General features: G+C 52.0%; 8 protein-coding genes across 8 annotated transcripts; 5 read left to right on the forward strand and 3 right to left on the reverse strand.

Moving 5' to 3' along the window:
* Positions 1 to 292: 292 nt before the first annotated feature.
* SCP_1000880 (hypothetical protein) lies at positions 293 to 2,423 on the reverse strand (the record flags this gene model as incomplete). Its single annotated transcript, XM_027761958.1, has 12 exons — positions 293 to 459; positions 513 to 596; positions 652 to 697; positions 745 to 921; positions 986 to 1,066; positions 1,118 to 1,241; positions 1,291 to 1,439; positions 1,490 to 1,582; positions 1,634 to 1,667; positions 1,718 to 1,853; positions 1,908 to 2,062; positions 2,116 to 2,423. 12 exons carry the CDS (start codon positions 2,421 to 2,423, stop codon positions 293 to 295), a joined length of 1,554 nt encoding a protein of 517 aa, XP_027617759.1.
* Positions 2,424 to 5,368: 2,945 nt separating this feature from the next.
* Positions 5,369 to 7,844, forward strand: SCP_1000890 (Long-chain-fatty-acid--CoA ligase 2; the record flags this gene model as incomplete). The annotated part of the gene is made up of 6 exons (XM_027761959.1): positions 5,369 to 5,796; positions 5,979 to 6,886; positions 6,940 to 7,246; positions 7,300 to 7,333; positions 7,387 to 7,770; positions 7,824 to 7,844. 6 exons carry the CDS (start codon positions 5,369 to 5,371, stop codon positions 7,842 to 7,844), a joined length of 2,082 nt encoding a protein of 693 aa, XP_027617760.1.
* Positions 7,845 to 8,536: 692 nt separating this feature from the next.
* SCP_1000900 (hypothetical protein) lies at positions 8,537 to 10,854 on the forward strand (the record flags this gene model as incomplete). The annotated part of the gene is made up of 2 exons (XM_027761960.1): positions 8,537 to 9,118; positions 9,172 to 10,854. 2 exons carry the CDS (start codon positions 8,537 to 8,539, stop codon positions 10,852 to 10,854), a joined length of 2,265 nt encoding a protein of 754 aa, XP_027617761.1.
* A 324-nt stretch (positions 10,855 to 11,178) lies between these two features.
* On the reverse strand, positions 11,179 to 15,382 carry SCP_1000910 (hypothetical protein; the record flags this gene model as incomplete). Its single annotated transcript, XM_027761961.1, has 22 exons — positions 11,179 to 11,222; positions 11,288 to 11,335; positions 11,390 to 11,504; positions 11,562 to 11,573; positions 11,637 to 11,689; positions 11,746 to 11,889; positions 11,941 to 12,011; positions 12,062 to 12,113; positions 12,172 to 12,234; positions 12,291 to 12,410; positions 12,470 to 12,569; positions 12,623 to 12,714; positions 12,781 to 12,856; positions 12,907 to 12,975; positions 13,044 to 13,151; positions 13,214 to 13,463; positions 13,517 to 13,986; positions 14,066 to 14,771; positions 14,824 to 14,982; positions 15,046 to 15,073; positions 15,143 to 15,231; positions 15,285 to 15,382. The coding sequence occupies 22 exons, from the start codon at positions 15,380 to 15,382 to the stop codon at positions 11,179 to 11,181; spliced, it is 2,967 nt and encodes a 988-aa protein (XP_027617762.1).
* Positions 15,383 to 16,735: 1,353 nt separating this feature from the next.
* Positions 16,736 to 18,002, forward strand: SCP_1000920 (hypothetical protein; the record flags this gene model as incomplete). Its single annotated transcript, XM_027761962.1, has 5 exons — positions 16,736 to 16,966; positions 17,040 to 17,173; positions 17,224 to 17,279; positions 17,343 to 17,464; positions 17,514 to 18,002. 5 exons carry the CDS (start codon positions 16,736 to 16,738, stop codon positions 18,000 to 18,002), a joined length of 1,032 nt encoding a protein of 343 aa, XP_027617763.1.
* Positions 18,003 to 18,182: 180 nt separating this feature from the next.
* On the forward strand, positions 18,183 to 19,667 carry SCP_1000930 (Cytochrome b-c1 complex subunit 2, mitochondrial; the record flags this gene model as incomplete). The annotated part of the gene is made up of 5 exons (XM_027761963.1): positions 18,183 to 18,386; positions 18,445 to 18,566; positions 18,617 to 19,397; positions 19,447 to 19,524; positions 19,578 to 19,667. The coding sequence occupies 5 exons, from the start codon at positions 18,183 to 18,185 to the stop codon at positions 19,665 to 19,667; spliced, it is 1,275 nt and encodes a 424-aa protein (XP_027617764.1).
* Positions 19,668 to 20,749: 1,082 nt separating this feature from the next.
* SCP_1000940 (predicted protein) lies at positions 20,750 to 23,099 on the forward strand (the record flags this gene model as incomplete). The annotated part of the gene is made up of 10 exons (XM_027761964.1): positions 20,750 to 21,301; positions 21,350 to 21,492; positions 21,547 to 21,880; positions 21,931 to 21,991; positions 22,049 to 22,197; positions 22,257 to 22,401; positions 22,454 to 22,760; positions 22,815 to 22,878; positions 22,932 to 22,986; positions 23,047 to 23,099. 10 exons carry the CDS (start codon positions 20,750 to 20,752, stop codon positions 23,097 to 23,099), a joined length of 1,863 nt encoding a protein of 620 aa, XP_027617765.1.
* A 327-nt stretch (positions 23,100 to 23,426) lies between these two features.
* On the reverse strand, positions 23,427 to 24,523 carry SCP_1000950 (hypothetical protein; the record flags this gene model as incomplete). Its single annotated transcript, XM_027761965.1, has 3 exons — positions 23,427 to 24,207; positions 24,297 to 24,414; positions 24,469 to 24,523. The coding sequence occupies 3 exons, from the start codon at positions 24,521 to 24,523 to the stop codon at positions 23,427 to 23,429; spliced, it is 954 nt and encodes a 317-aa protein (XP_027617766.1).
* Positions 24,524 to 24,749: the final 226 nt, after the last annotated feature.

Raw genomic sequence — 24,749 nt, forward strand, 5'->3', positions numbered from 1 at the left:
CTTGTACCAGCTTGTACCAGTAATAACACGAACTTTAGTGTCAGAGACTACCTACTTGTCGTTGACGTATATTCTTCTGAATCCACCCCGCGATAAGAGTTTTTCTGCATGTACGTTACGGTGCGTTTGGATCGTTCAGGCGCAATTCATTAGCAGTTGACCTGCATTTGAAGTGCGAGGAGCGGAGAATACTCGAGATACGGCACAAGGCAAACACGCACGGCAACGTAAACGTTGCACCTGAGGACGCGGACATATTTAGCGGACGTCAACCAGCACGCACCCTCACTGCTCAACTTCTCTCACTCGGGCTAACCAGGCTGGCCACGATCTTCACCTCTGTCGCCAATTGCTCTACATCCCTCGTCAGGACATCGCCCACCCGCGCTTTCTCGAGTTTGCGTGCGAGGAGGTTCCCGATGCGCTCGTCCGCCTTGGCTTGAAGTTCCATGTGTGTGGCTGTATACGTACTCAGTGTCGGTAGAGCGGAAGGATGCAGAGAAAGATCATACCGATCAATTCTCTGTGCTCATGCTGGTGTGCGTTGCTGCTGTCGAGAAGGGTAGCGCGGCGCAAGAATTGCTCTCTCGCGTACGCTGAATGCAGGTTCACTGGTCAGCACGTGCTGGCAATGGCCACAGAGGTCCTTACTCTCTTCAATGGCTGTCTGCACCTCTTCCAGAGTTCGATGCCACGCCTGTAGATCGTCAATAACCTCTACCGCTGACGTTTCATGTGCCTTACCTTGCCCTCATGCTGATATGGACTGCCTGTATCGGCACTGCCATAAGTCATTGTTGAAGTTTCCGCTCTGTTCACGACAGACAGGCGTAGAGCATCGACGTAGCCCTCAGTAACACTCGCCTCTTCCCTGAGGGATTCGCGTAGCTCCGGTATCGTCGTCTCGACGAACGCAGATATCTGTAATGCATTCTCAATGAGTGACAAGACAACAATGCAACAAGTGGGAAGCTCGAATACGAACCGATTGTACGGCGCGCCCGCATGACCATTGAAGAGCGACCGCGGAATCCGAGAGGTGTTGCACATTGTTTTCCTTGTGGATCTATGGATTAAAAAATCAGGTGGTGGATGGATTTGCTCGGCGAGAACGTACAACTCTCTTCAGAACGGCATCCAGATTTATATCATCCGCCTCGCTCGTCGACTTTGGGTCGAGAGGGGATTGATACTGGAGGTTCTCTCTAGCTCGTATCTTAGCCAGCTTCAAGCACTTCGTACTACGTGGCCAATTGGCACAAACACTGTAGACTGAGACGTGAAACGTACTATCCTGCGATGACCTGCACATTATCTTCCGGCAATTTCATGGCGCTCGCAAGGGTCTTCAGAAGTCGAGTCTCAGCCGTCCCAGTTGAGGCACTGTTGGCAGAATACTTGGAGAAGCGTGACAATTGGACGTGATGGGCTCGGAGGGCCTAAAACGTTCAGCTTTGCCCGGCGATGCTGCATAATGCTTGAGGCTCACCGCAAGGACATCACGAGTGGGCTCCACGCGCGTGCCTAATGAAAACGACGGGGATGGCTTATAAGGCGGTGAATCATTCGATTCGGCATCTAGCTATAGTAGCAAAAGTTCACCTAGGGACATACTTCGACACTCGGTGCATACCTTTTCGAATCCTGACTTCGGTGGAGCATTTTCCCTGGGTAGGATCGGAGACCGTCGTTTGCATGCGGATGCCTGTGTGCTTACCTGAGATCTTCTAGTAGTCTGATTAACTCAGCAAACCTAGCACTGTGCATATTCTCCTTCCTTTTCAAGATTTTCAGTAGAAAGATGGTCATGCGTTTGTTTTCCAGCGCCTTTTGCAAGTGATAGACCTCATTCTCTGGAACACCAGATATTTACGATAGATACGAGCCGCAAATAAAACCAATCTCACCCAGCTTTGCCACCGACTTAGAAAAATCGTTTAAAGTGGCCTGCATAGATTCGTAGTCATTCTTCGCACAGACGGTACGTGCATTCGCATGCCTTGCCCTCAGATATGACGACTCGGCTGTATCAACATGCTTGTTCTTCCCAGTTTCACGCATACTATGGACATTCTCTTGTTATGAGTTAGGTCAACTAGGCATCATCACACTCACCTCTGAATGGCTACTCTGGCGGATGCTGTTTCGCTTCTTCCTTTGACATGTTCGGCGGCGAACAATAGTGCATCCGCAAGAGGGCCCCTGCACAACCGTCCAAATTCCTGCTCGCCCACCTCGGGAGCACCTAGAGACATAAAATGGGAGTACATGCGTGCTTCATTGTCGGCGGTCTTGCTGCTAGAAGGTTGTGCTGCTTCTCGGCTCTCGGATACATTGGACTTAACTTTGGAAGACGGCTCCGGGATGGCAGAAGCTGCAACAGATTTTACGGTAGGTTTATTCCTGACGGTTTCCCGTACCATTGGAACGGAGTTGTGGATTTGAGAGGTGAATGGCAAAGACAAACCGAAGATTCACTGTGTCACGATGTGGCGTTCATCAGGTGACTGTGACGCTTCCTGTAACTGCTGCTTGGAATTAGCCTGAGACTGGATGCCTTCCCGTAGGATTTGGAGCACTTCTAAATCACAAAGCGGACTGCGAAACACCCCACTGTGTCGGAACAGCAGGATTTGTGAACCGTAGCGTCGCAACATGATGATGATCAAACCAAGTTCTAGAGGGTCGGAGGACGAGCGGCAGCATGATGTAAGCAATATGCAGCACCAAATATAGGCAAAGATGGGCATTGCGAGTGGGCGGAGATCGAAATCATCGTTTAGAGAGACGTTTAGAATCTGGAAGGGGGGGTCGACCCCCCGTTCCAGATATAAGGTTTAGAAAGAGCTCACTTTGCTCTCACGGTATGCGGAGATCAATTTGCCGACGTGCCGGCCAGATTTAGAGACGAAATTTAGTTTAAAACGTTTCTAAACGGCTACGGGAAGGCATCCACTGCGAGCTCTTGAAAGCTTCAAGTGTGGTGTTGTCTTTGATTAGTGCCCTCACTGTATCAGACATGTATATTTCGAGACTAGCGTGAATGAACCTGGGAGGTAGTACCTAACACGGTGAGTCAAGATTAAGTATTGCTGCATGTATATCTAACTCCTCGTACATGCTACTCGGCTGGGTTTCCGTGCGCATTCTGCGGTGGTCCCAGAACCCCCTCTCTCGATTTCAAATATACAGTCTTCATCGGTGAGCGCTCACTATCAGGAGCCTGACAGTCTTATAGAGACGGTTAGTACCCGAAATCTCTCCTTCATCCGCTACCGAATTCAAACAGAAGACGCGCTAGTTCGCCGATGTATGTGTATCAGCCGCTGTGCACAGGTGAGAAACACGATCTAGACAATTAGTATTGGAACCGCCTGAACGACCAAATGACTGGCCAAAGTAGGACGGGTGACACCAGGCGGTGGATCCGGAGCGAGGTCGACGCATTGTTCGGTCTGTGCACCCTGCTTTTCCATTCGGAATACAGTATCGCGTTGGTGTGTTGCTGCGCCTGCCGTTCGTAGCCCATCGCACTTGGACTTAAACTGCGGTCAGCATACAGTGGTAGGGAGCACATCATCGTGTGAAACACCTGTCGGGTATTGCACATGAGATACCAACTTCCGGTCACTAGGTACGCCTGCTCGTTGATCATGAGTAAGTAATATGATGCGAATCAACTTGCGCATTGCCAAGGATCGGTATTTGTTTCTTTATATCACTTGTGCTAATATTAGACTGCAGGAGTTTCAGAAAGTAATTAACGTGCCTATATAATCCAGGGTTGGTTTCAGGACTCATTTGCAGGCGAATGGAGATTTCTTTGTGACGCAGCACAAGGCGCATTCCACCTTTTTTCCTGGGGAAAAACCTGGGGAAAACGACAAAGTAAGTCTCCGGGAAATATCCGGGAAAAACTGTGAGAAAACAATAGTGTAAATCCTGGGGAAAAACCGTGACCCAGAAAAAGCAACAGATTTCTCGGAGAAAACCTTTGTTTCCAAATCGGGATTTCCGCATAGCTCACAGGACACATAACCCCTTTTCTCTCGAGGAAATAACTTGGAAAAATGTGTGGAAATCAATAAAGTTATACTGCGGGAAAAACATGAGGAAAAAATGTGTAAAAGAACAAAGCATTTCCGCAGTTTTTCCACTGGAAATAAGTTGGTCGCCAAATATGGTAGTTTTGTCCGGGTTTTGGCATGTCCTGGCATGTCCAGTTGCCTGATATGGTAGGCAACTTATTTCCAAGGGAAAAACCGTGAGAATGTTTTGTTCTTTTCTCACTTTTTCTCGAAGTTTTTCCTCTGAAAATATATTATTGATTTCCATGCTTTTTGCCAGGTTATTTCCAATGGATAAAAGTGGTAATGCTTCCTGTGCCTCTTCATCAGCAAAAGTCAACTCTTGCTTACCCAGATTATTCCCTTGATTAAGGAGATTTTAAGGAGATCCTCATTATTATTATTCCTTATTCACCTTAATTGGCCAAATAGGGAAGCAGACCTCCTTAATCAAGGCAATAAGGGAGCCAAGAGTTGACTTTTCCTGATGTTGCAGAAATCCCGATTTGGAAACAAAGGTTTTCTCTCCGAGAAATCTGTTGCTTTTTCTGGGTCACGGTTTTTCCCCAGGATTTACACTATTGTTTTCTCACAGTTTTTCCCGGATATTTCCCGGAGACTTACTTTGTCGTTTTCCCCAGATTTTTTCCCAGGAAAAAAGGTGGAATGCGCCTTGTGCAGCCTGCACCCCTGGTTGGTGGAATAGGGTGACCCGAGCGATCTCGCCTACCCTCATCGCTCTTGCTGTCAACAAAGGAGCACTGTGCCGCCTCTCTTCTGAAGAACAGTAAATATTCATTCTTTGCCGCTACGTGAATTCTCTTGATCTTGAGAGCCCAATCTGGTGGCGCGCTGGCTTACGTAAAGAGACATTTTCATATTTCACTCGCGCAACAAATCATACACTGTACATTTCTGAGTTGTAAGGTTGGGCTCAGCCATAATCCCTCCAATGTCTGGCTGAGCCCAACCTTTTACTTTTACCATACATACTTTAACCGTAGCTGACGAGGTGCCTTTTTGTACCTGAGCCACGTAGTTGGCGTAGTCAGCTAATCTCATCCGTTTCACCGTTTCAACCTTACGTACTGCGCATTAAAAGTTTTTAAACCCACGCGATGGTGAAGCTTTGGAATATTAATGCAGGCGGATCGTGACTCGGATCTTACGCAATGTATGGCTACTTGTTTGATCTCCGCTCAAACACGGCTGGAGCCCGGCTTGATCGGAGATTCAACGTGCCGCCGGTTATTACTGGGGCGGATTCGGCCTGCCAGCAACTCTCCCTTTCCCCAACCACCATGACGGTAACCGCAGCGGGCCAGAAGCTCTTTGGCAAGGTTGGATCCGTCGAAGTTGGTCCAGAGGATGTCCAGGGAGAGACTCGGATTCATCGTCTTACGAAATGCAAGGACAAGCTCCTCACTCAACCCTGGGAGGGCATCGACACCGTGCACGACGTCCTTTGTTATGCCGCTCGAACGCATGGGGTCAAGAATGCCTTTGGATACCGAGAGATTATTGACGTCCATGAGGAGGAGAAGGAGGTCAGGAAGTTTGTGGGCGGAAAGGAGGTGACGGAGAAGAAGATCTGGAAGTACTTCCAGCTGAGCGACTACAAGTACTTGAACTTCATACAGGTCAAGGAGGCTGCTCTTCAGATCGCCGGTGGTCTCATCGAGCTCGGAGTGGAGAAGTCGGATGTAGTCAACGTCTACGCCGCCACCAGGTACGTGGCAGTGGCTCTGCGGGTAGGGGTTCTCACTAACTTGTTCGTTCGTTCCTTCGCCTCCTGACCCACTCATGCTCTTTCCCATTCCGTTCTCATCCACTGACCCTACTCGCGTTCTCATCCATTGACCCTACTCGCTTCCTCTCCCACTGGTTTATTGGCTGACTCATTATCCCCAGCCCAAACTGGCAGCTCGTCTCTTACGCTTGCAGCGCGATTTCGGTGCGTATCGCAACCGCGTACGAGACTCTGGGCGAATCTGGCCTGCAGCACGCGCTTAATGAGCCCGAGTGCGGTGTGATTTTCACGAACGCGGACCTGCTCCCGGTGGTGGCCAACGTCGCTGGGAACGTGCCTTCTTTGAGGTTGGTCATCTATGACGGGGAGCCGAAGCCAGCATTGCTCGAGAAGGTCAGGAACGCACGCGAAGGTATCCAGGTGCTCACGCTGGACGAGGTGCGGGATCACGGACGGAGCGTGTCGGAGGAAGTGCTCAAGGGCAGGCAGCCGTCGGCGGAGGACGTGGCGTGCATCATGTACACAAGCGGAACGACAGGTGCGCCGAAGGGGGCGGTGATCTCTCACAGGAACCTCGTCGCGTCCGTCGGCTCGGTGTACACGCTACTGATTCACCGGTTCAAGGCGGACGACACGTACCTGGCATACCTTCCGCTGTCACACGTGCTCGAGTATGTCGTCGAGCTCTCCTTGTTCTTCGTCGGCATGACGTTCGGATACGCGCGTGTGAAGACGCTCATGGACACCTCGGTACGCCATTGCCTCGGCGACATCCGTGCGTTCCGGCCGTCGATCATGGTCGGTGTCCCCGCCGTGTGGGAAATGATTCGGAAGGGGATTGAAGCAAAGATCAAGACGAGTGGTAGCCTGCGGAAAAGTGTTTTCGCGGGTGCTTACAGTGTCAAAAAAGCAGGCATTCCCGTACTCAGCGAGATTGCAGAGAGCACCGTACTACAGACGGTCAAGAATGCAACGGGTGGCAGACTGCGTCTGGCGCTTTGCGGCGGTGCTGCGCTTAGTATGGAGACTCAGGAGTTCCTGTCTGTCGCTCTCGTCCGAATCCTCATGGGTAAGTTTAATCCATTGCAATACATGCGTTCGGCGAATTTCATATCATCCCAGGTTATGGTCTGACCGAGAGTTGCGGTATGTGTGCGGTGCTGCCGCCCGAGTTTGGGCGACTGGGTTCAGTTGGCCTGCCGATGCCGTCGGTTGAGGTCAAACTTCGGGACGTCCCTGAATCTGGATACTTCGCGACGAACAAACCACCACAGGGGGAAGTGTGCATTCGCGGCCCTTCTTTGATTAGGGGGTACTACAAGCGCGATGATCTCAACAATGATGAGAACATCTTCACGAAGGACGGCTGGTTTAGGACAGGCGACGTTGGCCAGTGGAATGAGGATGGCACATTATCCTTGGTTGACCGGTCAGTTGCTTAGGTTTCATCGACCGCTCCTGACTCCCTAACGACTATCCTAGCATCAAGAATTTGATCAAGCTGCAAGGTGGAGAGGTAGGTCTCGTTGTGGATGGCTTGGCGATATGCCTAACACATAGTCTTTGCAGTACATCGCGCTTGAGCGTCTCGAGTCCGTTTACAAGTCGTGTAACCTTGTGTCCAATATCTGCGTACTCGCGACTCCAGCTGCGAAGCAACCAATGGCCATTATCATACCACACGAACAGCATCTGCAGCACGCGCTGCAGACCAATGATTTCGGTGTCCCCTCCAACACCTCTTTAGCCGAACTCTGTCAAACCGACAAGGTGCGCGAGTTTTTCCTAACTCAGTGCAATGCGCTTGGCAAGAAGAACGGCTTCAAGACGATGGAGCTCCTCGAGGCGGTCGTCCTTACCGCCGAAGAGTGGACGCCCGAGAGCGGACTCGTGACCGCCGCCCAGAAGATACAGCGTAAGCGGATTGCGGAACACTATGCGAAGGAAATCAAGGTCCGTGTAGCCACGTCTGCTTAAATATAAGTTAGTACTCATGTTCGTCGCAGGCGGTGGGTCAACACTACTAGCAGTAGTATTAGGCCTTTCTTACCTTCGGCCTTGTTTCTTACCTTCGGCCTTGTTTCTTCTCATTCGTACTCGCTTTCATGGTCCTTGTTCTGATGTTACCGTAGGATATATGTTTCATGGGTCCTACCGCGGCCGTTGTTCTTGTTTTTCCTGCAGATATCTGGACCTATACCGTCACATTGCATTGTAACAACTTGTGTACAGCATATATATTATGCTCTTTTAATTTTCCCGTTTACAGTTTGATTGTGGACTCCAGCCTTTGACCAGTAATACAAGCGATTTCAAGACATCGTCTTTCTGTAGCGGTGGCAGTTGAGCTGCACCCGCAGGTACTGAGCATCGGGTCACTCGGGTCACCCACAGCTCGGCTAAGTCCAAGTCTGATATGTTATATATGGAAATTATTCTGGCCTAGCTGAAGGCTGAACATCATTTCGAAGGTGAGGTTGGTTTACCATCGCAATATTTTCTATCTAAACTTAGAAGGTATGTAACCTATCTTAAGATTGCCGTGAGGGCATAAGCAGTATTTCGAATTCTACCTGCAACTCGACGTCGAGGGTGGTATACCTTGCAAGTAAGGTAACAGGATCCCGATTGGCAGAACATGTTCAGTGTTTCAGCTCATTGGTGATCAGTGACATTGGCAGGAACTTCACCTTCCTACGCACCGTTCTGCCGGAGAGGCATGCCAGCATTTTACCGCCGAAAGCGTTCAAGCTCGTACACAGCACCTGAAGCCTCTATTCCGGATGTCAACTTGGCCAGTTTCCACCGCAACCTCCCAGGATACAGCCCTACTGTGCTACACTCTCTTGATGCAGCACAACTCGGGTGCGATAAAGTCTTGTTAAAGAATGAAGCAGAGCGTTTCGGGCTTCCCGCATTCAAGATCTTAGGAGCATCCTGGGCGGCATGCAAGGCTGTGGCGCGTGAAGTCCAGCTCCCATATGATCCGGACATGTCCATTGAGCTTCTCGCTTCTCGTGCGCGCGATGCACACATTACCTTCTTCGCTGCAACCGATGGGAACCATGGCAGAGCACTTGCACGTATGGCTAAGCTACTCGGCGTCGGTTGTGAGATCTATGTACCGGCAGCACTAGACAGCACGATCTGTGACTTCATCGCCGGGGAGGGCGCGCGTGTTGTCAAGACAGACGGAGACTACGATGCGGCGGTGAAGACAGCGAGCTTAGCGGCAAACGCGCTGACTGGAGGAATTCTCATACAGGATACGGCTTTCGCAGGATACGAAGACGTGCCCAAGGTGTGTCCATTTATGCCTGCAGGCCCAAAGTATTCATAGCTTGTATGAAACAGTGGATTGTCGATGGGTACTCGACGGTGCTGGCTGAGGTGGATGAACAGGTCGCCTCCTTGACAAGAGGTAAATTTGCGGACGTGGTAATCGTACCGGTCGGCGTTGGCTCGCTCGCGCAGGCCGTCGTTGCGCACTATAAGCATCAGGGTCGCGCAACCACTGTAATCACGGTTGAGCCAGATACCGCTGCCTGTCTGCGGAAGAGCTTGTCGACATGCACCTCTCCGTCATCTACGCCTCCTAGCGTGTTTACGAGCCCGACGATCATGGCAGGCCTGAACTGCGGAACCGTGTCGTCCATAGCGTGGCCGCTGCTCAGCGAGGGGGTTGACATCGCGATATCAATCCCAGACATAGAGGCTCACCGAGCAGTACAAGACCTCCATGCAGTAGGCATAGGTGTTGGGCCATGTGGTGCCGCTCCACTTGCGGCGCTACGTCAACTCGCGAGTCAGAAAGACCTCATTAAACCCGAGTCCGTGGTCGTGCTGCTCGCTACCGAAGGACCTCGCCAGTACACGGCACCCTTTGATAGCACGACATCAGACCCTGTAGAGCTGACACAGATACTCACCCGGATCGACTCTTCGAACCCCGACCTTAGTGGTGGAGCAGGCGAAACTGAAATTGTAGACTATCTCCTTGCATGGCTCGCGCATCACGACTTCGATGCATATCGCCTGGAGGCGCACCTTGGTCGCCCTAGTGTCGTCGGTGTTGCACGCGGAAGCGGTGGCGGGAAGTCACTTATGTTCAACGGGCACATCGACACCGTCACCCTCGCAGGCTATGACGGGGATCCGCTCAGTGGCTCGCTTGTCGATGACGCAGTGCACGGGCGGGGAACATTTGATATGAAAGCAGGCATCGCCGCGTCCCTTGTCGCTGCACACCGCGCCCGCGCGTCGAGACCGAGAGGTGACATCATCCTTACCCTCGTAGCAGACGAAGAGAATTTGAGCCTCGGCACTCAAGAAGTACTTGCTGCGGGCTGGCGTGCAGACGCCGCCGTCGTAAGCGAGCCTACCAATTTGGAGCTGATGCTGTCGCACAAGGGCTTCGTATGGTTTGAAGTGGATATTATCGGGAAGGCAGGCCACGGCTCGCGGCCTGATCTTTGTGTCGATGCGATCGTAAAGGCTGGGCATTTTCTTGTCGCATTAGAGGCGTATGGCGACACGTTGCTCAAAGGAGCACATGCGGAGCATCCTGTGCTGGGCACGGGTACGGTGCATGCAGGCTTGATTCGCGGAGGGGAAGAGGCATCCTCGTATCCGGCTTTGTGTACGGTATCAGTCGAGCGACGCACTGTTCCTGGAGAGACCCCGACGTTAGTCGAAACCCAGCTGCGTGCAGTACTCGACGAAGTCTCTCACCGTGTGCCGGATTTCCGCTACTTGCTGCGTGTTGGAGATGCCCGACCACCGTATGAAGTGGACCGGGAGAATCCATTCGTGAAGATGTTCTCACAGCATGCGGAAAGCGTCTTGGAACATGCGCCGACGGTCGCTGGCGCTACCTACTGGGCAGATAGCGCGTTGCTGGCGGAGAAGGGCATGCCGGTCGTGCTGTTCGGTGCACAGGGGGAAGGCGCACATGCAGCGAGAGAGTTTGCGACTGTGGACAGTATTCGGAAGGTGACCGAGACATTCACGAGAGTCGCTATTGAATTTTGTGGATGACGAGTCGTAAGTGAACTGCGAGTCCTCATATTATCTTTCAATCCAATGAGTCATTAGTGAATTTATCTGGCCTTCAAATGCTCACTCCTACTCATGCTATTTGTACAACAGCACAATGATCGTCTCCGGCGTCTATATGAGAGTAGGAAGGCAGTCGCCATATACTCCTGGGTTTCCATTTCCTTCCAAATTCTGATCATATGAAAGACACGGACAGTGAAATGTTCGTGTGGCAATACACATTGATATTATCCATGTCCTCGCGGCTCCAACACGCAGCATGAGTCGTATAATCCAATATGACGTCTTCCGCAAATTTGCTTCTTAAAAATTCCTAACTCGTTCGTGGGGTTCTTGCCATGGTACACCTAAGACGACACGATCGGAGCTTAAACTTTTATTCTTCTGTCCTCAGATTGTGAATGATACGTACCGAGTATGTCGAAGATCTCTCGCTCAGTCTCCGAGGCAATTATGTTGCCTAAGGCTATGGGTTCAAATCGCGCACTTACACGAAGGAGGTGAGAAGGCTCACCTTGATTTGTTTTCTGGCGACGATCCCTTGGATTCCGCACGACGCCAGCGAATAAGCCTTTCTGATTGAGTGAGTACCCCATCTTGTTGGCTTTCAGCCGCATAGACCGATTGAACTTGAGACGGGAGGCGGTGAGATGCGTTAGCATCTAGACTAAAATAAAGACACTCACGATATCATCACCCTACAACGTCCCGCATTATATCCCCTTTAACTGCGGAATATGCGAATCGACGAGTTCACTTACAGTGTAGTAGAGCAGAGCGGCACCTCTCGACTCATACGGGACGGTGAGAAAATCTACGGAAAGAGGAATCAACGTCCGATCAGGATGTCTTCACCGATTTAGCTCTCACCTATCCGGCGTCTCATACTATGCGGGTCTCGCCTACACAGCCCTCGATATATTAGCTCCAAGTCGTCAAAATCTTCCGGCATAGCGAGATTTTCCGTGATGATACCTCGTCGATGCAGCTCCCGCAAAAGATGTTTGAGGACGCCTGCCGTTGATATGAAATTTATTTCAAGACCGGTTCCGAACGCTGACCCACCTCTGTGATTCCCGCCATCTGCCGTCGGTCGAGTGATGAGAATATCTATGTCTCCGCAGTCGGCCTTTCCTCTGTCGACTGATCAGCATGCAGTGTCGGGGAGAGATAAAATTCACCAAACCGTCTGAAGCTTCCCATGATCTCGATCACCAAGTTCGGATCGATACTCCGCGCTGTTCACAACGAAGATTAGTGATCGAGCAACCGCTGCAGAGTGGATAAAATGCAGACCGATTGGCTTAATAATCTCAAAAATTGCTGCAGCTTCGCTCCTCGGCATTCTTGTATTTATGTCTAGATTGATGACCAGACTACTCAGACGATTAACAGGTTGAATGCACACCACTTACCTGCATAAAACTTCAGTCCGATCTCCTGGGACGCACTGAGCTTGATCCCCCCTTTTCTGGCTTTAACATCCTCCAAAGTCCGACATCCGGCTGCATACCATTGAAAAGCGGTATTTCTTCCTTGAATGTGAGTGAGCACACTGTCAAATATTTGATTTGAGTATAAGGCATCAACTCACCAACGCCGTAAATTCCCTGAAGCAAGTTGATCACACCGACGTCCTCAGTCCTCTCGTACTTAATGCGACGCAAATTGCCAGTTTGAATTATTTCCATAATCTGAGTGGACCGTAAGCGCAGACCACTCGGCAATGGGAGTACAGCCAGCACACCTTCTGAGCAGTCTTCTCGCCAATACTTCGGATTGCCCGCGCCTCCTTGCACGACTTGATTCTGGTAGGGTAGTCCTTCAGTGATCTGATAGCTGGGGAATCGAGTGCGAGAGTATGAGGGTGAGGAACAAACGGGACTAGATGAAAATTTCTCCTACCCTTGTCATAGCTGAAGACACGCCAGCGGTCCTCGGCCGATGGCTTGGCTTTGTGAAGCTCCCTCAACTCCTGCAACTGAGATATTGTTACGGTCAGGATTGGAGGACTCGACATGTGATAGATACCTTGTCAATGACATCCTGATTGGGACATTCTCCAGGCAATGGTGGGTCCTTGTTATCACACAGAAATCCCTGGTGGAGTCAGTAAATAGTCCGATATACTCTTGCATGGTCCCAAGTAAAGTACAAGGTCCACGCACCCTTTTCTTCGCGGGCTCACGGTAAGCATTATGGACGCTGTGTTGCCTGTCTCTGTCTGACTCATCCCCCGTATCAGTATCGGTGTCTGTCTCCTGACAACGCAGCAGCTATAGGAAGAGAAGGGCCACATTGAGACAGAAGACATTGTGTGCGATTGAAACAGACCCACTTCATCTCGTTCGGCCCGTGCTACCTCATAGAAGGTGGCCAGCGGGTCGCAAGCGGAGGAACCGGCTATCGTTGCTTGAGAATCCCTGCGGAAAGCTGAACGGCCTTTCACCGTGGTCGACGTGGTCCGCTTCGTTGAGGGACGTGCTCGCCCATCGCACCCAGTGGTAGGTCTGGAAGGGGAAGGTGGCGCTTCCTCGTGTTCGACTATCGCCGAAACTTGGGGAACAATTTTATCCTGTGTGAACTCGCTGATGCCGATGTCAGAATATGCCGCAACGTGCACACCACACCCCATACGCACGAGATGCTGCCGACCTCGCCGCTTTCCTGATCTCTGTCCAGACTTCTGCGCCCACTAGAACTGCCCCTATCACATCCATCTCCGGTTCCCCGTCCGCGCTTGTGCGCCATGTTCCGCTGCCAGAATGGGTCAGCGTCAATCCTCTCGTCGAAGGCGGCGTATTCGAATTCGTATGGCATCCACGCTGGGACCTCTTCTTCCTGTTGGGCACCCTTATCATCTTCTGCTTGATCGCCGCCAACGTCTACTGCCTTTCCTTTGCCTTTAGGCTGACCTGCGCGACCGCTTCTACTGCTAATTGGACCGGAAATGATCCATCTCCACTTCACTGTGTGAATGTGGCTGGGAATCTGATCAAGAGACCTGAGGCCGAGAGCTTTGAGCAGTATCTCCTTTGATATGTCGGTCACAATATGTGTGACCTCATCCGGATCGTATGTTGCGACCAGTGTTCCTCCATGCTTCTTAATCTAAAGTTGGCGGCGGAGTCTTCTGTGTGAGCCACGGGCGGAACAAGAAGACAACGGACATGCGGGAGGAATCACTCACAATATTCATTTTGCCCTTCGTCTCCGCACTGGCATAAAGCATATCATCACCAACATAAAGAATCTTCTTTCCCTTAAGGTACTGTGGCTTAACGGACCGCTTTGGTTTGTATTCTGCCTGCAGCCGTCGTGCGTACTCCGCCGGAGTTGTAAGCACCTTTGTCTTCTTCGATTTCTGGTTCTTCGCTGTGGTCTGCTGCTTCTGGTTCTTCACGCTATTCACTCTAGCATTGTTGATCGATGAGGGAGATACGGCGGATAGGCTGACGGCGGAGCTGGGCAGCGTGGTGATGGTGCTATTATTCGTAATCCGAGCTTGTCGGGGATCTTCCTTAGGAATCTTTAGCACTTTGTCGCGGCGATTCGATTTCACTGTACTGGCACAACTCGACGCTTTCGGCGCATCCCTGGAAGAGCCCGCAGACGCTTCCGTTGCTGATTTGACGTCTCGTGCAGGACTTGACGGGTGAGGCGTGTCCTTGTTAGTGGGACCATGTACAGCTTCCGTGGGTCGGTCTTCTTGGATTGGAATCGATAATTGATGGAGTGGAAGTTCTGGATCGTGATGATCAGCCATACTATGAACTCCATGTGTGTTTGACACTCTAGGCCGCGAGCCTGTCGCGTTTAGAACAACCACATCCTTCTGATTACTCAAAATATCCACATCTTCCGTATGATCTGCGGTTTCGTGGGGCCTCTGAGGTCTTTGAGGAATTAATAACTTCATTTCGTATAGGTCGACGGGGTGATACTTACGATGAAATATGTTGTGAATATGCAGTCCTTGCAGCATCTACCCTATCTGAAGGCGGATTATGATCAAGTATTTTATTCTCGTGGGTGTTGTCTGTTCTCTGCCTTTTTCTAGGTGGAGAAGTCGAGATGCCATTTGAGTCTGGCGACTTCCGTTTCACGCTGGTAGGAAGAAATCGGTGTGTGAGTAGCGTTAGCAGCAATGTACTGATATGGAATGTATACCTATTCGATGGCCCTTGTACCATTTCTTCTACAAGAAGGTATGAATTGTGTTAGAATATCCAGCCACACACAACCAATGCGGCCACGAGATCCATACCGTGAAGCTCGTTGGACGATGCTAAAGGGTTAGCTGCAGCGATGGCGACGGATAACGAACGTTCCCCGCTGGAAGATATGCCTATTTGACTGGTTGACTGATGAGATGCATGTTCTGGCGATGGCTCTCCCCGCCCGCGTACCTCTGGTTTCTGTGGCGCCACAGATATTCGTCAATATCCTCGTCCGGATAATTCATACGCTCGTCTAGTTCCCGGAGAAAAGTCTCTACGTCAGACATATTGCACGAAGGGTTATATTGGAGAGGGGGGAAGGGTCAAACCGGATGTGGCCACACTGTGGGGAGGTGCATGGAGTGAACCACCGAATTACCCTTTTCGGCAATCAACGATCGCGTAGTTTCCCACGGTATCACTCGAGGTGAAGTAGGGTGAAGTTCAAATTGCAATATTCTTTTCCACCTGTCTCCTCTGCTTGTTTAGGTTTCGTCTCTTCGAATAACTGTCTATGCCATGCTACCTTTCGAACCGCATGCTCAATATTTGGACGTGTTTCCGCCATAGCTGTGCGATTTACTCGAGGGAATGGAAGCACCTCGTCGACTGGGAGGATCTTTGAATTCTTCGCGGGGATCTTCTGCTTCTACCGCTGCGTAAAGTGTTAACGGGGACTGTTTACTGTGATTATCCCTTATTGGAATATGCAGTTCGCTAACGAATTCTGGGGCGAGGTGGAAAGCGGTTGGAGGATCTCTCATACTTGGTGTCTTTGCCGCGGAGGTGTTTTCTATTGCGGAATAATGTAGTAAATGTCGCCAACAAGGGGGCTCTTTCTTGAGTCTCCCCGCAAAATTCTGTTGGGACCCACAGAACCAAATGAAGAACAACAGTCAGGTAATGATGGCCCATGAACGGCTGTCCTAGCTCTCTGATTGGTGTTGTTCAGGTGGTCTCGTGCGCTCCAGCAGTGTTCGCATCTCCGAGCCTTGGTACGCGCGAGGCTCCTTCTGCCGCGATTATTGATGCTCCTTAGCGTCGGCATCGATGGAGAGAACCTGATGGATAGGGATCGTATCGTCTCACGAGGCTCTCACCGTCCACATCGTGCTCAGCTCCGGTGGCCCGCTCGTTTTCACCCATGGAATGCGTGGGTGAAAAGCTCCCGGTTTCCAGGGTCTCCGGCTTACATCAAGACGTCGCGCCCGCGCCTTCTCTCAAAGTCCGCGCACTCCCTGAGCTGACCAATTCTAGTCGACTCGACTTAGCCGCCACCTTATGCATTTGGAAGTTCTTCCTCTCAGGCCCTCAGGGTCTCTCTTGTTCCTCTTTCGGGTTTTCGACAATAGCTCGACCCCTGGATAAGGCGCTGACGCTTGTTATTAATTCTGCAGAGACACCTAACGCATGCTGCCGTTGCTAGCACTCTTGTTCCTGTCACCTTTTTTGTGAATCAGAAATGCAGCTGACACGTTGACACTTCAAGTCCCTCTGTGATCGAGCTGTTTCTGGATACGCCTACGCCGCTGAGTTCCATCGCTGTTCACAATCGTCGGAGTTTTATGCGACCATGCTCAAAAGCCATCCCCGACGGCCGCTTGCCCTTGTTCCCAACCACAGTCAAGCGTACCTCCTGCATGTCTGTCGATGATCCCATGGTCCATGCTCACGACAATCCTAACTCTGGTGATGACTCCGGGGATGGCCCCGACCTCTCTCAAGAGGACGCTCGGTCCGATACGTCCTCTGAAATCACAGAGTTGCGTACAGAAGAATTCCCCGACTACTTTCAGGAGCGGGGCAATCGACTCTTCCATTCTCATGGTCGTTCTCCGTATCCTCTACCTGTTGATGCGCACGAGCAGGCTGTACGTATTGCTCTTAATTGCAGCTTCTACTGCTACTGTGGTGTGCATATAGCTGAGTCAACATGTTGTGCAGAGATATGATGAGCAGCATGTACTGCTCCATAGGCTGATCGGAGAACATTTCGTAGGGCCCGTCGAAGAGGTTCTGCAGGCCTTACCTGGAGAAGAGCGTCATGTGGTGGATTTGGGCACTGGGACAGGAAAATGGTACCATATTCTTCATTCAGGTCATCTCATCTCTTCATTTGTCCCCACAGGGTCATGGAAATGGCACAGAGGTTTCCGCATGTGAGATTTGATGGCATTGATATCGGTACGTGTTCATCTTGGCTCTTCTTCTGTGATTGGGAAGACTTACGACTTCGCTGCTTGGAAGTTCCGATCGCAACTCGTTACCCGGGTCCTAGAGTGCAGTTTGAGATGCAAGATCTCGGCGAGCGCTTCCGGTACCAGGACGGCACCATTGACTTTGTTCATGGTCGAAGCATCTCCATGGCAGTGAGTAGTTCAACTTGATGCATGATATATATCTGAACTACGGCACAAGGTCGAGAACTATCCTCGGCTTCTCCAGGAAGTCGCACGAGTCCTCCGTCCAGGTGGACTGTTCGTCGCCTGCGAGTGGGGGCGCATGCCGGTGAATCGCATGAATCCTGCGATTCCTGCACCTGGTCTCTGTAATTTCTTCGATGCTGTACTACGCGCTCTGCAGATGAGGGGAGGTGTGCACCCCACGGGCCCCCAGATCCCTGGTTGGATCCGCCAGTCGGGCAAATTTGACCGACTTCATGTGCAGCAGTTTGACGTTCCCATCGGGGAATGGACGTCAGACCCTGTATTTCGAGAGGTGGGCAGGAAGTTCGCCGACACGTTGAAGACGTATACGGAGTCGGTGAGAATGCTGTTGATCGACTACGGCATTTCCGAGGTGAATATTCAGGTGCTGATTGACGGGGCGTTGCGCGAGCTGGATACAGTTCCCGGGATGATCTTCACGTATCACACTGTGCACGCGCGCAGAACGCGTAGGATGTAGTACGATGGCTGAATTTGCGTCAATATGTTTGAAATGTGATGTTCCTTGCTCTTGCGAAATACACAATTTTTTTCTTGGTGAAGGTGTTGTCGGGTTCGGCCAATTCCGGAGCGCCTCGCTGTCGCACCGAATTTACACTACTCCCTCCAACTTTATTCCTCTCGTCTCCCAGAATTCTCCATGCTCGCCGCCAGAGCGTCGGCCGTGCGAAGTGCGTCGCGTCTTGCACGAAATTTTGCGAGTGTTGTCGACACCGCTGGCGTAAAGGTCGCGGCGGTAGACAACGGCGAGCCGACATCCGCTGTCACTTTTCTCATTAAGGCGGGCAGCAGGTTCGAGACCAAGCCTGGTGTCGCTCATGCTTTGAAGGGTTTTGCTTTCAAAGTACGTATCGAAGCATATTTTTCGAAGGGCGCATCGAAGTTGAATGCATCATGAACAGAGTACGGGCCAGCGTTCCGCGTTAGGGACTATCCGTGAAGCTGAGCTCTATGGTGGTGTCTTGTCAACAAGTCTGACAAGGGAGCACCTGGCAGTCACTGCCGAGTTCCTGAGGGGGGATGAGTGAGTGTTGTCGAATATGAACGCGCTGATTTCGCGCTGAAGTCGCATAGGCCGTTCTTCGTGAACGTGCTCTCCTCCTTCGTGACCTCCGCCAAGTTCACCCGCCACGAATTCAGCGAGTACGTCGCGCCCGTGTGCCAGGCAGAATCCACCGCCCTGCTCTCAGACCCTGCGACGCACGCACTCGAGCTCGCGCACGCGCTCGCGTTCCGCAACGGCCTTGGCTCGTCCGTGTTCTCCTCCGCCAACAGTCACCTCACCATCGACGACGTCAAGGCGTACGCCGCGTCCGTCTTCGGTGCCGGCAACATCGCTGTTCTCGGCACCGGCATTAATCCGGCGACCCTGCAAGGTCTCGTCGAACAGTCCCTCGGCTCTCTATCCGCTGCCGCCACGCCTGCGTCGTCTCCGAGCAAGTACTTCGGTGGCGAGACGCGCATTGACGGCCATGGCGCGCCCGAAACCGTGTTTGTCGGCTTTGGTACCACTGGTGCGTCTGCGCCCGAGCTGGCGGTGCTCGCGGCGCACCTTGACCCAACCCCCGCTATCAAATGGTCACAAGGCCTTTCGCCCATCGCTGCTGGCACGCCCGTGGGGACGTCGGTGAAGAGTGTGCTACTCCCGTACTCTGATGCGACCTTGTTCGGTTTGCTCATTCAGGGCGAGACGACGGAGGGCGTGAAGGCTGCTGGACAGGCAGCCGTTACTGCGCTGAAGGCCGCGGGCAGCCTTAAGGGCGAGGATTTGAAGAAGGCTGTTAGCAAGGCGAAGTTTGAGGCAGCGAGTGCGTTCGACAAGCGTGATGGTCTCATTTCTGCCCTCGGCTCGACGGTGCGTGACGCGAAGTTACTTGTCTTACCGGTTCTAATAAGTTCATTAGGCTTTCTCTGGCTCGCCGGTAACGCTCGACGGCGCGTTGTCGGGTCTGGACAAGGTTGACGCGTCGGCAGTTTCGAAGGTATGATTTTCGTGCGGATCTCTTCGTGAGCGATCCTTAAACTTTGATTCCAGATCACATCTTCGTTGCTCAAGAGCAAACCGACGTATGTTGCGATTGGGAACACTGCGTCTCTGCCTTACGCGGACGAGCTTGGGCTATGAGGCGTGCAAAATAGCTAGCATAGACTTATCTTACCAATGAGTTGTCTGGCGTTAACGAAACAAACGTGAGGCGGGCTTTGGGATATAATCATGGGTAGCAATGTCAATGCACCACGTACGCCGGACCATGGAGAAGCATAGCTTGTGTCCAAGCAGTTGTTAGTACAGGCTACTGTACACACTACTGAGAGTCCCTCACAGCAGTGGTCTGAGTGTATGACCAGCAGCACTCAAGATAAATGAAGTACATCTGATCAAGCAAGGTCGAAAGGAATGGTAGTGACTCACAGGCCGCACGCAGAAAGGTGATGGCTGCAAGACGGAGAGAAGAATCATGCACACATATTCAGGCTCTCAATCAATGTCTCGAGTCTCGTACTAAGATCATCATCGTTCTCGACGTGTAGGTGGTTCAACCATAACCTGCTCAGCAGTATATGCAGCAGCGAAGATTCATTATTTAAATATAGAAAAAACCTGAAGCAATGAAACCGCACCTCGAAATTAACGCAGAGCATGAAGTTATGAACGCGCACCGGTGCGCCTGCTTGTAAATTCCGCAGCTTTGTGAGCAGAAGAGATACCGGAAGTAAAAGAGCAAGTAAGTTAGAGAAATGTCTAAGACCAAGATTTCGTTCAAGGCGATACTACCGGAAGGGCTTGCTCCGAAGCCCGAGTCAATTGCAGGGGATTGTGTACGTGCTGTTCTCTCAGGTAAATTGTTCATAGACAGACACAGGAAGACCTATAACAACATATCCTATGTGTAATTTTGAGGGAGAAAGGTCTGAACGATTTTTTTGAGTTGAAGATTCGGAAGATGGGGGAGTCGGAAGATGCAGTTTGGCGCATCGTATCTGGGAAATGCCGAGCCAATCACATTGTTCCAAAGTTAAGCTGGGCCGCGCCGATTTTCCCTGCAGGCCAAATCAGAGGCAAATGGCTCGTAAAACAGCGGGAGTAGGTGGGCCCGACGCCTCTCCTCCCCACCTCTCTCCCTGCCTTTTTTTGGTAACTTCCGCCTTTTTTCTTGACAAATATCTCGTTTTCTGCCCCGTTTACTCCTCTACAACTAGCGTAGCATGTCCGCCGACGTCGAGATGTTACCCCCCCGCCAAAATTCAGAGGCGGCGGCGTCAAGTTCGCGCGACTCGCCACCTCATCAATCGCTGTCTCCTATCGACCCCGACAACGACGCCTCCCGCCTCGCTCGACTCACCATCGGCAGCGAGCCTTCTGGCGAACCATCCAACGGCCTCATCACCACCGACGACGTCGACGGCGCTCCAAAATCGACCAAGTCGAAGCCGCTGTCGACAGCGACCGCGCCCGCAGCGGGCAAGTCCGCGCTAGGTGCCGCGGGCGCTAAACCCAAGTCTTCCAAGTCCAACCTTGCCCGTTCCCCGTCCCCATCTCCGCCCCCTCCCGCACGCCCTCCCCTTCAAACTATTCGCCTCGACATCAAGCTCGGCGGCCCAGACGACTACGAGGTCGACATCTCGTCCCTCAGCAAGACCACTGGCCAACGCCCGCCTACCCCCGTGCCCGCACCGAAGAGGGACATCAGCGACGACAGCCACAGCGAAGGCGACGACGAGGGCGACGGCAAGAACGATAAGAAGAAACGCAAGAAGGTGCGCACCTCTCTCTTCCACTGCCATTGCGTACTCAGACTCGCGCAGAAGAACCTCGGCCAGGAGTATTACGACACCAATGATCCCTTCATCGACGATTCGGAACTCGCCCAGGATGAGCGCACCTACTTCGCACAGACGAAGCAGAAGGGCTTCTACGTTTCCAGTGGACAGGTAGCCCTCGTGAATAAGTGAGTCCTCGGTCACCTAATTACTCACTCTCTGTGGACGAAACTGTTGCCCAGGACACCGAAGAAGCCGAAATCTAAGAAACCGAACATCATGGCACCCTCTGCCTCCGTCTCCGCGGCGCTCTCCTCCGCGTCTCTCCCTCCCTCACTCGTCGGACCGCTGGCGGGACCGTCGACGCTGAGACCTCCTTCCCCGTCTGCAAAGAAGGCCAAGAAGGAGGACGGCACGCGCGACTCGCCCATCGCACTCTACTCTGACGCGGAGGACGAACACCACACCCAAGGTTTGAAGCGGAAGTCGAGCGCTTCCGAGACTATTCTGACAAGTCTGAGCGGCGCTGACCATGCCGAGGGCGGTTCCAAGAAGAAACGGAAGACGGTGGAAATTGTGAGTATTGTTTCTGTGTTGCGCGGCGCGATTTGACGATCCATGGGCAGCAACCGTTCCATCCTGAGCTCGAGAAGGCTCTGGACCAGCTCAGGGAGGCAATTGCGAAGGGTATGCCCACCTTCGTGCGTGCGCACGCGATATACTGATCTGCACTCCTTCACGCAGAGACTTGGGAAGTCAAAGGCAAGTTCCCACCAAGTCTCAAGCCGTTATTGGCGCAGGTCGCGCTCCAGGCGATCATCCTCGGCGAGTACGACGATAACTTCTTCAACCTCATGCCGCGGCTCTTCCCATACAACAAGTTCACTATGACCGTAAGTGTATTTAACTTGCGCAAGAGCCACGGCATTAATGAGTTACATATACCGCGTAGAAACTAATCAAACGAACCGTGTGGAGAGAACACACGAACCTTCTCATCGAGCGCCAGAATGTGCTCTTGCAGGAGCTGAAGGCCCTTGCAGACGAGGGATTCCCGAAGGCGAAGGAGGAATACGACAGGAGTGTTCTTTCATGGGGTAAGTACGTTAGCTACGGTTTAGTATAATGGCATGTTGACTTCGTCTCCAGAAAAGCGGCAAGAGCGCGCTAAAGCCGAAGCGGAGGCGGGTGGGCACTCGGTCGAGGGCACGCCTGCGGCGTCGGATAGCCAGCCCACTCCCAAGATTCCGGGATCGGCCCTGGCGCAACGTCCATCTGTCGAGGATGCAGACCATGAGAACGGTGAGCACGAGGAGCATGCCGGGACCGGAAAGGGGAAGGATAGGGAGCCCCATCCGCCTGCGAAGAGGTATCGGCTTACGGACACGATGAAGGCCCTTATATGGCAGCTCGTCTGCCTCAGTAATGAGTGTTGTAGGATCGAGAATGAGAAGAAGTGAGCAGTTACTGTTCTTGTCCTCCGGCATGTACTCAGTGGTGTCACTTGCAGCAACCTGGAAGGCAACAACCAAGTGGTGAGCGATCAGGGTGTGCGGAAGACGTTGTACCAAAAGGTGAGGCGATGTCCAGTCGATCGTTGCGTCATGACCGCTCAGTGAAAATGCAGATTGTTGCTGCGTTTCCCGAAGGCTGGTTGTCATCGGGCCAGATCTCTCGCGACGGTTCGTTTTTCTTTACTGTAGCATTTTGAACTCATGCTGACTTGCGACCTTCACTGACAGTGAGTGTTATGAAGAAGAAGTACGAAAAGGAAGTTTTGGAGAATGAGGCATGAGGACCGCAGGCGACCATTATTTCTCGAGTCTCGCTCACGTCTTTCGTCCCGCACTCCTTGGATCTTCTGCTGCACGATGCTTTGATGGTGTCGGATGTTGTTATAGTTAACTTGTTGTTATTGCTACTTTAATCTCTGTAGTACATGTGTCTGATGACTGAATGTTTGGAGAGCATGTGGAGCTCCGACTTCCGCGTTCACCCTCCACGTTAATCTATGCTAATGAGGTGTAACTTTGATATTTGATAAAACAGTCAACCAGTACAAGGGATGAAACCATAGGGTGTCAGCAACAGAACAGTTACAGAATCATGATAGTTTCTAGCGCTAGTCGGGGTACGTGCAGCGGAACTCGATGGACACGTCGTACTCGTGGCATGCTGCGACAGCGTCCTGCCAGCCAACGGGCTTGGCTGTGCCTGTGTTGACCACGATAAGTTTCCGAGGGTCGCCTACGCGCTTGCGTCTGAGAAACCCGGCGCGAAGTGCAGAGGCGATGTTGTAAGAAGCGATGCTGGTGTAGGCACCGAGGGATGATATAGAATGGTCGGGAGGCGCTTCGAGAGTGACCCGTTCCAGACCCGGCGGATGCACGAGACGCTTGAGGAAGTAGGGCTCTTCGAAATGGAGATGCTGTAGTTTGGGGAAGTATGTTGGCAAGTAGAAGGCGACGCAAACCTGCACGGAGTTTTCGCTGTGCTTGCCCTTGCACAGGCAGCGAGGGTAGTTGCGGAGGCGCAGGTATGTGACCTTTTCCAAGGACACATCCCTAGTGATCCCCCGGTTCATGAACTGGACGTTTGACCCAGTGCAAGGAGACCAAGAAAGAAGCAGACTTTCCACAGACCGCATATTAGCCAGATGAAAGAAGGGAAGCACTCTTTCGTCTGGCATTCTCAACAGCACGCTTGTGCAGTTTACCATCACCAGGCGGTAGAAAATGTTACTCTGATAGCGATTCTCGACCAGGAGGTGTCGGAGAGCCCGCGTAACATCGTATTCCAGCTCGACGCATGCATGTTCAGCGGCCCAAAGCGTGAATATGACCAGGTTTTTGAAGCCACATTGGCCGATGCGACATAGCCTAGCATATTCCATAGTGATGAGACTGCCATACAGATCCATATAGCGGGATTGCAATAGCAACAGGCGCCGTTGACATATCTTGACCACTATTTCCCGCCATGCTATACCGACCAGAGAGATACATGGAGGTCGTAGAGGTCATTGGGGCTCCAAGAGGATTCGAACCACGCGAGTCGAACGATCCTCTCTACCATTTCAAGGGGCAGGTTTTCTTTTCCCCATGAATGCACTTTGACTCAGAACTATCAGTATGAGATGTCTGGGTCGAGTAGCCCTCGCTCACCTTTGGATTCGGTATCACCAGCCTCGACTTGCCTGGGTAAAGCCCTCACAGACATTGTGGATTAAGAGAAGAGCCACCATCTTCGTTTTGGTCAGCTTTAAGTACATGTGTTCTTTGTTCTTCTTTGTTGGATTACCACGTGGTTCGAACAATTGAAAGTCGCTACCGGGATTATCGCCACGGTCAACTTAACTCCCTGCCAGGGCCGCGGTGACGGTCCACATATGTTTCTCCAAAATCCAAGGCAATTATAACTCTTTCAGGTTCACTCTCTACATAGC

The sequence above is a fragment of the Sparassis crispa genome, assembly GCF_003851025.1.
Source record: "Sparassis crispa DNA, contig_000009F, whole genome shotgun sequence".
NCBI classification, from domain to species: Eukaryota; Fungi; Basidiomycota; class Agaricomycetes; order Polyporales; family Sparassidaceae; genus Sparassis; species Sparassis crispa.